The sequence below is a fragment of the Lissotriton helveticus genome, chromosome 11 (genome assembly GCF_964261635.1).
Source record: "Lissotriton helveticus chromosome 11, aLisHel1.1, whole genome shotgun sequence".
Taxonomy (NCBI): Eukaryota; Metazoa; Chordata; class Amphibia; order Caudata; family Salamandridae; genus Lissotriton; species Lissotriton helveticus.
The window spans coordinates 221,812,841-221,829,674 of NC_136072.1; the positions used below are offsets into that span (position 1 = coordinate 221,812,841).

The window sequence follows — 16,834 nt, forward strand, 5'->3', positions numbered from 1 at the left end:
AGCAGGTTAGAGTGTTAAAAACTAGCCTTCTGGTCCACACCTTTCCAATTGTGTAGCCCTCCCGTGGTTATCTGTGTAATGGTGTGTTCGTTACTGCTATGTCTGGCATATACTGCTCAGGGTCCCTCTATGGCTGGGGCATATCCTGCACTGGCTATGATCCTTTCATCTGATGTCGGAGCCCCTGCTCATACAAGGATATGCCACTGAGCCTGGGTTCCAGGCCTCCGCCCGCTCCTGCACCACCAACCAGCCATGTGTTGAATGGGGCTCTCCCCCTTGATGCCCTGAGCATCTCGGTCCTCAGTACTGCTCCTCGGCGCTCGGTGATTAGGTAATAGGCACGCCAGGAGAGGGAATTCCTATAGCCCGACGCCCAGGACATATTGTTTGGGGTCAAGGGCAACACGTTTTCATGTGTAGTTTGTCCTTGGGACAAGTAAGCCCAACCCCCTGCAGCACAAACACTGGCTGCCAGTTTGCAGTATCACATTATGGATCAGGAAAGTGCACTGTCTGCAGTTAAGGTAATATTTTTGGCCATATGTTAATGCTGTCCAAACTTGCATTCATGGTTCATTAATTGAAAGCCTTTCTTATTAGGGTAAGCGCTCTAAGTAAATGTTGTAAGCTCTGACTGCACTACTGACAGTGGTTCCAGTGTAAAAATGTGTTCACACGTTTTCAAAGTTTAGCAATATGAGGCTATGTCTAATGCTCCCAGAATACTTTCTGATTTGATGTCAATATGTGCAGAAGCTTGAAAGCAAGATTGATGATTCTTTGCTTTCAAAATAAAATGGTCATAAAAAAATGAAAGCTGGACAAAAAGAAACATTTAGCTAAACAACTGTAACATTTCAGGTACCATTTCTTTGCAGGATTATTTAGTAACATGTGTTGATGGGTGTAGTATTTCCCAAAAATATTCATAATGGAAAATCAGTGTCACCAGTTTCAATAAGATTATTTTGGCATGCTGTTTGTAAAACCTTATTAGTGTTGGAGCTGCCAGGCCCTCACCATTATAACAAACATTGGCAAAAGTAAAAATTGTTTTTGTTCTCAAAAAGCACACACTGTCACAGTAGTTACAGGTACTGAACAAAACTACTTCGTGCCGATATGCTCCTTGTGAAAGAGCAGAATGCTAACAGTGAAGCCAGCTGATACAGAGAGAGACATAAATGTAATAATCGCAAAAGGTCATGCTCAACAGCAGACCAAATTAGGGACCCAATTATTAAGGAAAGTTTCAAAAGTGCACCCATGTTATATGTCCTTGCATTAAGTACAGCTATACAGCTTTCGTGAATTCCCAAGAATTTACCGAAGTAGAGCAAGAAATAGTACTCCTAGAAAATATTTGTGAGCTGAATTTTAGCATGATCAAATATGCATGTGTAGGTTTACGTCTGCCATTGTCAGGAGCAAATTTCCAACATTTCTCAGTATGGGAAAAGATTAGAGAAGAGTTGTTGAAAACACTTAAAACATGCAAGTTAGTCGGTTTGCACAGACTCAAAAGGGCATTCTAACCCTGTAACTATTGCTTACCACTATGTTTCAGCCCCAGTATGTAGATCTGTGGAAACGTTGCAACATAAGGGGATTGTAAGTATTCAAACACTACTATGGTATGAGCCCTGGCATAATCAGAGAGGCTATTTAAGAGCTCTTATATAATGAGATTGCTGTCATAATTTGTCGCAGCACTACATGGCACCAAAGGGACAAGTGGATTTCGTTACAGGACAAGTAGATTTATGAAGCAACCTGCCCCATGAACAAGTAGATATTTTATTAAATTGCACTTCCCTGCCGGTAGTCCGATGCCTGGTGGCGTGCTGTAGTCTGCACGGCCCGACTGGGCCCACTCAGTCCACCCTGCGCCCCGCGGACATCAACCGCTAGGTACTGTGTGTTTAAATGAGGCTTTTGTTCTCTGTAGAACCCGGATCGCTGCTGCCACGTTTGTATGTCCCCTGAATCGCCTCCGAGCTGCTACTCTGCCGCAACACCCCCCGATGGCAATGTGTTGGGCGCTGTTCGTTCCCTTTACTCCGGGTGCAACTCCAGAGTTGCAGTGTCGAGATATGGAGCTCCTTGTGCGGGACCTCCAGGGCCCTGGGCGCGAACGCTCCCTTTGGATTCGTCAATGCTGCAGTCTGGTGCTTTCTTGGGCGCTGTAGGCCGCACGTCGTGATGGCTGTACTTCAATCTTACCGACGGCGCCCTTGGGCATACATTAAATAAAATTATACTGGGTGACTCCGCACGCCATAAGGGGCCCCGTTCTGAAGCACAGAACTCTGTAAATGAGGATATGCCGGTGGGATTCAGATGGGTGATGGATTGGGCTACGGAAGCTGTTCTACAGTGTGCCCGCCATGTCGGACCGCTTGGCCACGCTCCCCTTAGCTAGTTTTTTTTTTTTAACTCTTTTTATTAAGTCAGCTGAAATAGTGTTTGTAAGCATTACAAAGCAATGAGTACATACAATTTTCCATAGATTGAACACCGAGCAGGTGACTATTATATAGTAGTTGAATAATAAGAAACTAAACATTTCCGGACCGTGAACGACAGCCCCAAACATTGTAACACACTGTGTCGCATACTGTAAAACAGAACCCCGATTATGCCCTGCACGCCCATCGATACACCTCAAGGCAATCCGAGCAGCCATAAAGCCCCATGATGCATCCCTATATGGTTTCAATGTCCGCAGGGTGCAGAGGAGGCGGCTCCAGTTCAAGACCCCTAAATTCCGCCCACTGTTTCCATATTTTATAATGTTTCTAAGGGCACCCTCTTGCTTTAAAAATAGGTTGTTCCTGACCCATACACCAGTCAAGACCAGCTCGCCAAGCACTCAATTTGGGTGGGGACAAATCCTCCCATGCTGTGGCAATGTCCCTTTTAGCTATTGTGAGACCCAAGAACAGTAGGTGCCTTTTGTATATATTACCCCCATCTCATCCGTTATATGCAACAAAACAAGCCTAGGTGAAGAAGGTACAACCCACCCCAGTACTTCTGGTAGACAGCGAATGACCCCCCCCCCTCCGGGACCGGCCCAAGGCTGTACAGTTCCATGTTGTGTGGAGCAGCGTACCCTCCTCTTCATGACATCTAAGGCACATGGGGGAGTCTATCATCCCTGCCCTCCATAGCTGATACCTAGTAAAATATGCGCGGTGCAGGTATTTAAATTAGATAAGCCTGAGACGAGAGGCAATCGCTGTGCATCTCGGGGATTCCAAGGCTTCTCGCCAATAATCACCTTCCAAGGGGCCCAGGTTCGTCTGCCATTTATCCCGGAGGGGATCTAGGGTCGTGGACAGATTTGTCACTAACATCTGGTATATCTTTGCATTTTAATGATCACCCAAGTCCCCCATAAAGACTTTCGCCTCAATGGGGATGAATTCGGGAAGAGAGTCCAGGTGTGAAATGTCGCAGTTGCAGGCATCCCGTAGCTGGTTTTTAGGTTTCGCCTGGCGTAGAACTGCGCAGCAGTGTTCGCGCAGGCGAAATCTTTGGAGAATCAGTATGGGGCTTTAACCCGCCTCTCTGTTCCATTGGCTAGCTCCATAAATGGAGGCTAGCCATTGGAACAGAGATGCGTCAGTCATTGCCCGAGCAGATTCGTGGGCGTTCCGGTGATTTTTTCGCTCTCGACCCTTTTTTGCCCTCATGACGAGGTGGGCCCATTGTGGGCGTTTACTTTTTTTTTTTCTTTACGATGTTTGCGGCCGCCATTTTTTCATGAAGCTGGGGCGGGCGAGTTCGATCGGGAGCATTGGTGAGTGTTCGCTTTTCTTGTTTCGTATGTCTTCATAATAGAAGACAGAAAACCGGAGCGCACCGTCATGGCGGCTTTCTCTAGTGATGCCTGCTGTTGATGTCCGGATTTGGTGGATAAACAGCTTCATTTAAAGCCTCAATATGTGCTGGCACCCTGCTATCAGCCTAGGTAGACGGGCGCTGGAAGTCTGCGCTGCTCCCGGGTGACAGCAGACGGGTAGCCCATAGAGGAACTCCCGCAGCACCCGGGTGAAGCGAGGCGGGACTGGCCTGCAGCGCTGCCACTCCGGCCGCCTCACTTGGAAGGAGGGAGCAGCGGGCGAGGGTGGAGGGCTGACGGGAGCAGGAGCGGAGTGCCGGCTGAAAGTTAGCACTGGAGGAGCCTGGGAGAGGAGGAAGGAGCCGGCGCTTGAGGAACATGCTGCGGCCGCCGGGAAGCCAGGAAGCCGGCCCGGGCTCCTGCCTGCTGCTGGTGCTGGGCGTGCTGCCACTGCACTGCCTGCTGGCTGACACCCTAGGTGAGTGCGTCCAGGGTCTGGTGGCAGTGGGGGTGCAGTACGGGCAGTGTCGTTGGAGCCAAGTGCGATAGAGCGCACAGTGCTGCAAAGTGCTCACCGGGCATCCAGCCCTATGGGGCACCAGAGAAGGCGAGTGCTCTCTGTGCACTTGTCGAGCCTTTAGGATTGGGGGGCTAGTGCTGTAATGGGGCAGTTGCAAAGCACGCCTCGCTGGGGCAGATACAGTGTTAAAGGTGCCCAGGCGTTCTTGTAAGTGCAGTGCATTAAGTGCCGGGTGCAAAGGGGTAGCGTGAATGCAGTGTGTGTCTGCCCCATGGGGTTGCAAACAACGGTGGGTGTGATGCCCGGACCTGCTCTGTTTAATATCTCGGGGCAGGCGCTATGTGTGAGGAGGCAGCGTGGGTTGTGGTCTAGTGAGAGCGGCACTTCAGCCCTGCACAGGCGGTTTATTGTTATGCTTTCGAAGTCAGCAGGGGCGTGCAGGAGACCGGGAGTTGCTGTGGGACAACGGCAGAGCAGAGCTGTGGGTGGGCACTAAGGAATCCATGTATCTTTGATGCAACAGAAAAATGCACCAAATCCATTCTCTGAAATTGTTATTTTGACGTAGAAGCCTGCTTTTGTCGAGTTCGTTCTGTGATTCATGTGTTTGCTTTACTTGTTTCCACTAGAATGCTTCTTCAATGCGTTTTTTTTGCATCTATGGGTAAAGTGGAAACCCCGTCATTTAGCTATTCACATGCGTATAGCACTCCGTGCTGCAAGTGACGGGTTACACACCAGTTTCTCGCCTCCATCCCTCCCCCTCCCCCAGTGTGCGTGGACGTCAGCTGCGAAACTTTGTTGTATGTAAGCCGAGGCAGCAAGGTCTTAATTAACAGGGCGAGTACTACAGTTTTCACTCTGTCACTCCAGATGTGCTACTGGGAGAAACAATGACAGTTCATCTGAGTAATGTTTCCAGGGGAATTTGCACACCCCAAGGTTTATGTGGCCCACAAGCCTTCGTTTCGGAGATGTCTATCAGATATGATCTAAACACCAGAAAATGATGTAATTCATTTAAAAAGTTGTTATTGATCAGCTACTAATTTAATGGAATGTCTAGTCACAGAAATGAAGCGCCTGTACCCGGAGTGGTGCACATAGGCTCAGAAGCCGCTGCTCACAGGGCCTGACAGAGACACAGAACCTTGCATGGCAGCAGGCATCAGTTGAGGGTCTTGACAGACCATTCAAGAAGCACTGCTCACCCCAGAAATAGACGATGCAGACATGCTTTTTTGCTACCTAATGGTCAATTGATAGGTACAGAAGCCAAGCACTTTTTTAAATTAATTCATATGCTGGCCACGTGACTCATTCCTCAATTACCCTTTTTGTGAAATGATCTTGTCTTCTTATTTTACTGGATGTAAACGGGAGTACCACGATAATGTGCAGACGCAGACTTTTTTTTTGAGAGCGGAGTATTTACAGAATGTGAAAAGTACCATGCATACGTGAACCCACTATTGTTGCAAAGTCCCATCTCCATGTTTGGTTTTGCCCAGTGCTTACCTGAATCCAGCTTGTATGATCCAGGGTTGTGTTTTTTATTTTTATTTAAATCACCAGTTAATGGAGCAAACTGCCCCGGGTGTACAATGTGTGTTCATTAGTTACATGAATTGTTTTCACGCGAACAGTGTTCCCAGATCTATCAGACCGTGGTTCATCCCCGGGCCCTTGAACGTGTTACTGTGTATTGTAACATAAGTGACACTTCCGGGCTGATGCGTTCTTACACTTTGGCGCTAAAATAGCACGTCTGGACCTCATGCCAGGCGGCAGACAGGACACCCAGAGGGGCGACAGCACAGTTAAACTGTCTTATCTTTTAAACAGTGTCTGTGTCTGGCTCTGTGTGTCTGGCTCTGTGTGTGTGTGGCTCTGTGTGTATGTGGATCTGTATGTGTGTGGCTCTGTGTGTGTCTGTGGCTCTGTGTGTGTGTGCAAATGCAATAGGTCTCGCATTTGCGACAGATTAAGCTATTGGTATTGTAAATGACAATGCATTTATTTATCTGTTTTCAAAACCAACACATACATAAAATTTTTGCCATTTACAATGCCAATAGCTCTAACTTTTGCAAAGGCGAGACCGTTGCATTGTAAATGCTTGTTTAATGAATGCCTGTGTACCTTCTTGTTGACATTTAAAAACAAGCATTTGCAATGCAATAGGTCTCGCAATTGCGAGATTTGGAGCTATTGGCATTGCAAATGACAATGTCTTTTATTTTTGCTTTTCTTTTTAAAACATAACACATTTAAAATTCCTTTTATCTGTCTGATTTGATCATTAATACATAAGTAAAAGGCATCATCATTTACAATGCCAATAGCTCAAAGTATTGATCATTTTTTCAATCTCTGCCAGAAACACAGAACAACCTCGACCGTTAATGTGTATCTGCCCCTCTCAATGGCCCTGTCAGATGTATTGTACATTCTACTTGTGTATCACTGTATGTATGTGTGTGTTAGTGTGAGGACGTTTGTGCGTATCTGCGTGTAGTAGATGGTAGGTATATGTATGTGTGTGGGAGTGTCTTTGTGTGTGTGTCTGGGTACGTGTAATGTGTATTTGTGTTTTTGGGCGCGTGCTTTGGTATATATGCGAGTTTTTGTGTATGTCTGAGTTTGTGTGCCTGTGTATATGTGTGTGTAATATCGTAGTAAGCTTAATTGTGTACTATGTGTATGTGAATGTAACCGTGTGTTAGGTTGTGTACTAGTGTGTGTAAGTGGAAGTGTATGTGTGTGTGTCTCTCTCCAAGTCCTTTATGCACCGGGTTGCCTCGGCTGACTTTTCCTATGCAACACCAATACATCAATAAAAGACTGTATGTTAAATCAGCACTAGTGGTACAGACTTACAGTGCGGGCGAGTGGAAGGGGCAGGGTGGGCAGCCAAAAGCATGCTGTGTACAGTGTGGTAAGTCAGTGTGAACCCGTGCCTGCAGCAGAGAGAGCCTCCTGCGCACCGCCATGTTTGTAAGCCCTCGCCACTGATGTTGTTACCACACAGCCCCCAAATAAGCCGCCTTAGAAATATTCATAACATGCAGCATCTCCGAGGAGTAGGAAGATGGTAGGAGTAGATTTCTACAAGTCCTGGCCCACTTGATTGGCATATTAATTAATTCAGCACGCCCCTTAAGAAACACAGCATTGTCATCAATCTGCCAAGCAAAAAGGACTCTATCAGACTAGAGACTTGAGGAGATCCCAAGAATATAATATACAGGGGGTTAGCAGTCTCTATTCTCTGCACTGCTGTCTCTTTCAGAGCAGCATCTTGGTACATAACGATTTTTTACTTTATTTCGTGAGTTGTATTCTTAATTAACTTAGTTGTCATATGCTTGATCAATTGCACCCTTTGCTTCCTGCTCTGCGGCCATACACCAGCCAGGAATCAGTAGGCAAGCTATACCGACCTTCTCGCTATAAATGAACGAGACCTTAAACTCTCCTTAAATTCCATATTTAACCACGTGATTTTTCTCCTTTTGCATCCTCCAGTTTAATGAATTGTAACCCTCGCTTTAGAACAAGAAGCAGCACACACACACACACACACACACACACTGGTTACACACAGAACAAGCAGCACACACACAAACATACCCAGAATAGCAGCCCAGACACACCAACTCACACTAGGTGCACACAGAACAGCATCACAAACACACACACACACACTTGGTGCACACAGAACTCTCGTTGCCCAGTGCTGCTGCTAGTGCACAGTTCCCCTCGTGGTGAGAGTTACCAGAACCGAAGAGCAGCATGCACCATTTGCCTAAGATAAACAGTGCGAAAGCGAGGCACGCTCGGCTGCTGTTTCCCTCAAAGAGTGCAATGACCTCTGGGTGTGCCTCGCCACCAGCCGCTACACAATCCTAAGAAGTGGAACACTGCTCACCCCCAGTTTGGTGCAGAGACAACAGTGGACTGTCCAAATAGGGCTCCGAATGGCGGGGACACAGACTGGGCGGAGGGGTGTTCACGTTGTGTGAGAGCACACAAATAAGGGAACGGCTCTGGGGGAGGGGTGGGAATTATATCTTACACTGGAAACAGTATTAAGTATGTGGTACTCTTTATGTCGAACCCACAAAAAAATAAAAGTCTGAGTTAATTATAAATAAATAAAGTCAGCGCGGTGTCCCTAGCGGGTGCTGCGCTCATAACTGGTTGGGACGGGTGACTGTGTCCTTACAGATCCTCGTCTCTCAAACCCCAGACCAGCTCCTGCCTTCACTGTGTTCGGTGGATCTCCCTCCTGTGTCTACCATAGGGGGAACATCACTTACAACGAATTTTTTACAACGCACTACCATTACATCGCAACCATTACAACGCAAACCATTACAACGCAATGCGCTGGGGGGCGCTCTAGGATAGGGAATGTATTTAATATACTATCCAACACCTTCCCTGCTATCCACGGGGACTGGAGTTGGAATAGTAAATTAAATAATTCACTATCCAGCGCCTAAAAGCATTATGCGTTGTAATGGTATGCGATGTAAAAACCGCGTTGTAAAGGCATGCGATGTAAAAGCATGCGTTGTAGTGACACCAATCCTACCATAGACCCTCACCCTTTCCCATCTCCACCCCCCACGCTGGGCCGCCCCTCAAGATAAACATAGGAGCCTGTAGCCTCAGCTCTGCATCTTGTTTTGGTGCGGAATATGTCATTTAAATATGCTGGAGTTGGAGAGCAAACAGCTGCATCTCGTATTATCAGCAGAGAGATGCCCCCCACAACGTTTACATTTGGAAGCCGCTTGTAAACTGCGTGGGTTATAGTCGCTGCGCAGTTGCCGCGCGGTTGCTTATGTAAACCACAATTCGATAGATTTTAGCATTGGCTAGTTGGATGCACAGAGCTGCGTGTTTTCTGCGATGTCAACAAAATGTAATGGTCTGGGACAAAGCACCGGAGGTAAACAGGCAATATGACCGTAATTAGGACGGTCGGCATGCCTCGTGAAAAACACCTCACAAACGGCTCACAGACTAATGAATGAGGCTTCGTGGCCGAATGAAACACAGTGAAAGAACAAGCATTGGCGGCCGCGAATGAAAATAAAAAAAAACAAGTTTGAGCAGACCATGCTGCGTCCTCAATGTAGTAAAATTTACAAAGTGCGCAACCATGCAGAAACAAACATTCTCATACGGCAAAGATTTTACCATCATTGCAGTGTGAAAGGAAGTCAGCGCAAATAGGACCAACATTTTCAGATTCATAACTTAGTGTGGCATTGGCCAGTTTACTTGGTATTATTTATTTTATTTTTTCTATTTACTCTGTCACTTTTCTTCCAAAATCAACCTATGTTCGGTGTCCAGAATATGAAGCGGAATTAATCCTGATTCTTTCTCGATTACTGAAGAATTATTTTAGTATGTCCGAGGAAAGCTAAATCTGTTAAGAACTTAAACACTACATCTAAATGAGAGTTACCTTTCAGAAAAAAAAGAAAAAAAAAGCTTTCATTCAATTGATTTAGTCACCAAAAAGTATGCACACCTCAATATAGAGCGGGCGGTCAGATAGCAACTCCTGAATGGCCATCTGCATAAAGTACCAAAGTTCTGACACTGCCTAGAACAATTAGGAACATTGCATTATCTATATGCAAGTGACTCGTTCCAGAAAAATCTAAACAGCAATCTAGATTGGTAGAGACAAATTAATTCAGTTTTTAGTATTTAATTATTAATTGAGTGGTTGTATGATATTACAACGCATTCTGATGCGTTACAACGCAAATGCCTTCCCCACGCATAACCTTTAGCACGAATATTCCTTTACCACGCATATTTTTACAACGTTTTTAGTTGTAAATGCATACATGGTAAGGGCGTACTCTTGCTAAAGGTTATTCCCCTACCCCTAAACCCTTCTTACTAATACCCCTCCCATGCCCTTAAAGCTAAATTCGGACCCCTTCTTTTTTTTAATTCTAAAATTCCCCTTACCTCTCTCCTTTGTCTCGTCTGTATTATCAGTATCTTGTAGTAATGGCGAGAGGCCACCTTTGACTTTCCCACACAACTAAACATTTTTCAAATGACAATCTCCAAAGTGAATGCAATTCAAATACGTGTTTGAAACTGTGCTCAATGTCTTTCCAAAGACCATTCAACTGGGTTGCAACTAACTTTTGCAGTATACTACACCTATAAACACACCATATTTCCAAGTATTTCGGAGATACCTAGCGGGTTGTGATGAATGGAGAACTAAACTGTCAAAAACATCCACTTCCTTAAAAGTAAAACCATCACGTGCTAACAGCATCTCAATAGAATGAAAACAAGTAGGGTAAAACAGAAAAAGGACAGAAAAATAAGCAGAGGGCAAAAGATATAAGAGAAGATAGGACTGGTAGGGAGTTTCAAAGACAAGAAAAAACAGAGGGCAAGACAAAAGAATGCATACAAGACAGGAGTACTGACAGGAAAAGAAGCAAAAAGAAACCAGATAGTAAACTGACTGTGATCTTACCTTCATCTAAGACGTTACTCCAACGCGGCCCGAACCGACTCCCGACTCCACCCTGCTCCTGGCTGAAGAGAGTAAACTGTAGGCCAGGGAGCGCGTGCGGCGGGCGTGCTGCGTCACTGCTGAGTGGGGGCTGGCCAAAATGATGTCCAGGTCCGTCATTGGTAGCGCTACCAGATTGACGGCCCTGGGATCCACATCTTTAAACGCCTGCCGCGCGCACGGCGGGGGTGCGTGCACTGTGACGGTGCACTATCCCACTAACTTGCAGCACTTTCTGGATTTCATGTCGGCCGGGCCCACTGATCTGCGGTCTACTCTGCGGGGCCTGCGGCGGGGCACCTGAGAAGCTGTCCATTCCGCCATGCCTAGGACCGGCCCTGGGACTGCCGCCGGCGAAGAAGGTAGAGCAAGATATCGAGGCAGGAGAGGAAGATGTGGGTCATTCCAGACGGTGGCAGGTAAGGAGAGGGGGGGGGAGGGTGTGCGTGCGCTTGGCGGCACCTGAGGAAGTGGTGACTCATGCTGGGATAATTGGTCTGGCGGCGCTTGCAGCGCCTGACGTCCCACAAACGTGCACAAGCTGCTCAACCTTGAAGCGCGTTCACAGACCTGGGTCGGCTCGTGCCCAGGTCTGTATCGGGCTCGTTCACAGCTGTGACTCCCTTGGCAGGGATGAAGGCGGCAATAAGTCTCGTTGGCGGCAGCGCTTCGCGCTGCAACGCCAGCGAGACCTAAAAATATCATCAGTATCAAGAGCAGTGAACAAGAAAAATATGAGGTTTGGTAATCAACAGACTACATTTTAACAACTAGCAATTAATAATTATTTACACCATACAAATGGGTTAACTCAGTATTTATCTCACAGTGACCATTAACTCGTACATATGTGCTGTTTTTTTCTTTTTTAGACGTCCAAATTCACAAAGGCAATAGATATTCCAGTTGAATTTATAGAAAAGAATGTTAAACTGCGAGGTCGAGTACTCCAGATAACGGAAAGAGGTTTAGAAGTTGAACATGTTCCTATTACCGTTCCTTTTATTTCTTCTTGGCAAAAGAGATGTAAGTAAGTACAAATACAGTTAGGTTTATTTTTTTTTTTTTATGATGCCTACTACCAGTATGATTAATTTCACAGTACAGATGCAGACGTTTTTCAAATATATCAAAAGCAGATAGGGAAACATGAATTAAAAATGTGGGAAAACTTGTTACGTGTATGAAATGGAAAAGTTATTATTACCCCTTGTATAAATTGCCTTCATGAGATGGTAATACCGTGCAGAGAATCCAGGGGTTCCCCAAAAGTGAACAACGCCCAATGGAAATCCCAAAGTGTTCTCTTAGTGGTAGTGTGGGCGAGCAGCTTTAGGCCTAACACAGAGACATTTATTTCACACACATGATCAATAAAAGACACACGACTCAACAAGGAGATTCAGACCGATTTGATAAAATTATACTTTGTTTGTACTTTATTTTAATGCCTAGGTCTTCGTAATAAGGTAAGGGTACTTAAATTAAAAATATTTTTCACTTTCAAAAATCGACAGAAACCTTTTCACACTGTCCAATGTTATCCTTTGGGAAAAGAATAAAACAATATTGTGGCTAACCAGGTGAGTATCGAACTTAGAATTTTTAGGCATTCGGAGGCAAAAGTCAGCAAGGGCCAGGGGTCAGGTAGGTACCAAAACTGCTCCACCAGTAGGACAGTGGCGGCAGGGTGCAGATGTCACAATTGGAGTTCGACCCAATACTTTCCAATGGAGATAGGGGGTGCCTGGAACCACACTGCTTGCAGGTAAGTCAATCGGTTGCAGGGGACATACTTTGGGGGCTAGAACAATCCCAGGGGGGGGCCACAAAGCAACACTAAACATACACTACCAGCGGCACAGTGGCGGCCGGGGTAAGGGGGCAAATTTGACATTTGGGCGCCCAATGCTATTCTATGAGGATTTTCCTGATGGCAACTAGGCAGCAGGTGTGGCATAGGAGGTTGCAGGAGGAAGACCAACAGCAGCAGAGGTAAGTTGGGACGTAGGGGGTCATAGGGGTACTGTTGGTTCAGCTCACCAAGGCCCAGGGGCTGCGGGTGCAGGTGTGCCTTTGGACGACAGAATCTTCTTGCCGATAGCGGTCAGGGAGAGCCTCTGTATTCACACTGCAGGCGCAGTCGTGGAGGGCAGGAGAGGTCAGCCAACAGTGGACACGAGGTCAAGATCGTTGGGGAGATTTCGCTGCACAGGTGAGCCAGTCAGACTCAGCCCGTGGCGTCAGGTGCAGATTGGACTGGCGTTGCGGATCTGGAGTCTGTTTCTTCAAGACAGGTCCGCTGTCCTCCAGAAATTGGAGTCTTTATTGAAGGCAACAGTCCTCCCAAGAGTTTGAGGTTGTGCTGCAAGATCACAGGTTTGTTTTGTCGAAGCTGGAGACAGGCCGGTAGGGCTGGGGCCAAGGCAGTTGTCATCTTCTGGCTTCTGCTGCAGGGTGTTTTCTTGATTCTTAGGTCGTCGCAGATCTGGGGCCCAGGCCTGGGGAGCCACTTAAATACTAAATTTAGGAGGCAGTTTGGGGTGGTAGCAGGTAGGGCCAATGGTTACCTCACCTGGGGTGACTAAACACTCTATTATGCCACCCTACTGTGGGAGGGGTCATAGACCTAGCCCTGATTGGAGGGGTCCCCCATCCTCAAGATGGCGGGGACTAATAAGTGTGCACCACCTCGCTTTCCCAAACCTTAGGGGTGGGTTGGCAGAGGTAGGCACACCTCATGTCTTTGGTGAATCTTCCCACCGGTTTTCCAGCCCAAAGTTGAGGTGTAAATCAGGGGTTGCAATCTGCTACTAGTAGCAGATGCTGGGGGTCGCACTGGCCCATCCTAGGGGTGGAGGCATGACACCTCTGCCCAGGATGTGCATTGTTTTTGTTCCCGGAGAGCAGGGGCTCTCCACCCAGGGGTCCAAAACATGTCTTGTGGTGGCTGGCTGTCTATAGCCACTCAGAGACCACACCCGGGTTGATAAGGATTCAGGGGGCACATTTGAGGGGCCCTCTGGATACATGGTACAATAATAAAACCCACACTAGCATCAGTAGGGATTTATTGAAAGGAGTAGTTTGGTACCAAACACTTCTATATTTAGTAAAGCCACCATGGTGCTGTGGAACTCGAGTTGTCAAGTTCCCAGCTCAAGTACTCTCTTTGGCTTCACTGGCACTTACAATATTGGGAAATGGTGCCCAATATTGTAGGAGCATATCTGCTCATGCAGATGTGCCCCCATAGTATAATGCACCCTGTCTTGGGGCTGTGAGGCCTGCTAAAGGGGTGCCTTACCTGTGCTGCCAGGCAATGTTAGTTGGCATGGCATCCAGACACGTTGTCATTTTATCCCTCACAGGGACATGCAGGCTGCAAGAGCAGTGGCATGATACCACTGAGGGTGGTCCCAAGGGACCCTCTTCAGCTCTCAGGCACTTGGTACCCAGGGTACCAGTTACTAGGGACTTACAGTGTGCAGAAGTAAAAACTGGGAGTTTGTTTTAGGGAAAGAGCACTGGCACAGGGCACCTGATTGGCAGGGACCCTGTGCACTACATTTGAAACCACATCAAACCCATGCAAAAGAGGGACTTTCTCACAGTGTTTTTCAATAGGTAATTATTTTATGACAAACGAGAACAGAGATGAGACAGCACCAGCCCTGTGAGGGCTTGTTGCCTTTAAAAAGAAACAAAACTCCAACTGGACCACAGAAACGTGGGTAGACTGATGCTTGTTTCTTTTATTGAAATTTTCAGACACTGGGCCATATCTTCCAGCTAATTGATAAAAATCAAACTTTTATATAACTTGGTGCTCAGTATTCCCATCATATCACTCAACAACAACCACAACATCACAATCAAACTAGCAGTTATAATGAACACCAGTGTATATGTCCAGAATGCATACCAATGCTTTTGGTGTAAGGTATTGCGCCAACTTGCAGGAGACCCAACTAAACAATGCTAAATTAATCTCAAAAGGATTATTTAAGATATACTAAATCACACTCAGGAACACATTGAGGACCACAAAGAAAATGACCTTGGGCACGCACACATATCTTTGCTCCAGCTTGGTGTAAATTTGTTGAGTAGTTTTGTAGATGTTTGTGTCACAGTGGCACACTGGTGAGCATGAATTGGTGAATTATTTGAATATATGGGCTCCTTAGTGAGTGAATGGTTTGTGAATTTGTAGTTCAAATAAAAAAATAATCTGAATCACTGGGAGCACATTTTCCCATCTACCATTTTGAGGTCTGTGTATGATGACTCCACTGACTTTGAACATCTGAATGCCTACTACAACATGGAATGTTTTGCTCTAGACTACATTTTCTTAGTGGGAAGGTTTGCAAATGGTCTGCAAACCCTACCTCAGCAAGAATACCATGAAGGATGACGGAGGCAAATACAGTGGGTCGAACCTATGCCCAAATATAAAAACATTTTTCATACCATGGTTTTTGTGCCACATGCTGAGATCTGGGCAGCGCACTCGGTAGGCATCATTGAATGACAACCCATTTGAAGGTACCAGCACTTCACTGTCTTCTTAAACTGATTTTGATCAGTGATGAATGGACCAAGAAAGAAGTGAGGATATTTCCAAGAAGTGGCCCACTTCCTGAAAGCACTTCCAGGAAAAGTGTTACAGATCCTGGTTTACCAATGTTATTTCTTTTTTTTAACCTTGTTGCGGAAGAGACAATAACAAAACTAATGGATAGGTATCCCACTTCTCACACAGGTTTAGCAAAGTAGGATTCAGTCTCTGTTCATACCTTCTCAGAGTTAAGAAATCATCACTAGCCTCACAACTAGATACATACTAATAAGGGAATCCAGTGCCCAATAAGATTGACCTCTTGCCTCCTAGTGGTATTTGGGAAACCCTGTAATAAAGCATGTCATTCTAGGTGAGTAAAGGCTCATCATTCTAGTGGGTACTGCTCCACTCCAATTTCACCACACTCCTACATATGCACCTGGGTAAACTGTACCCATGTTTATCCTGGTAGGATGCTAAGTTTTATCTATCCGTACAAGATAAATTCCTTTCTTCTTCCCCTTGTGTGTGGAACACATTATTAAATGCATTAGCCTATTGCCAAGGCAAAGAACTGCTGCTTGTGATCTTTGATCATGTGTAGCAGGCGGTGGGCACACAAAATGCTTTTGGACACAACCTGCACACAACTCCCTATGGTCACTCTTCAAGTTCACAATAGACTCAGTGTACAGGGCGTCGCCTTTTTCTAGCCAATTCTTTCCTGGCTCTTCACAGAAGTCCATTATCCCCTAGGCCGAAATATGCACACCCTTTGTATTTTTACATTTAGAACTTAGTAATAGGAGTAACCTTTGGCCACACTTAGCACCCTTCCGACTGACCAACTGAACCGGCTGTGCATGGCCTTGGGATCTGTACATCGGGTTGTTTTGTGCAGACAATATCATCCACAGCAATCAGATGTCTGTTATTATTGAGTCATGCAAGCCCAGTTTTGCACAGCAGAACAACGTACTGTAACATTGATACCAGGCTACCTGGATTAAGCTGTGGACTTGTTGAGAGAAGGGCCGGTTTTCTCAAATGGTCTGATTAATGCCTCAATGCAAATGTGGAAGCCATAAACATTGGGCATAGTATTTTTATCAGGAGACTTTTATAGAGCCGCGGCCAAACTGAAGATTATTTATTTGCATTTCTTGCACTGATCACAAATGTAACAGTAAGGATGAAAACAGAACTGTTGATCTCAGTTGGACTGGTGAAGAAGAAAACTACCTCAACACCTTCTTACATATATGCTGCTCTTTGCACCAGACACTCCAAATTACAGAGAGTCCAGACCATGGCCGCCAAACTGGC

General features: G+C 46.1%; 1 protein-coding gene across 1 annotated transcript in view; it reads left to right on the forward strand.

The window, feature by feature from the left end:
* C11H3orf33 (chromosome 11 C3orf33 homolog) overlaps positions 1-16,834 on the forward strand; it is a 167,560-nt gene that overhangs the window by 57,380 nt on the left and 93,346 nt on the right. Inside the window, exon 3 of the mRNA XM_078667757.1 lies at positions 11,814-11,967. Within this exon, the coding sequence (XP_078523883.1) occupies positions 11,814-11,967 (154 nt within the window). The remainder of the gene's footprint in view (positions 1-11,813; positions 11,968-16,834) is intronic.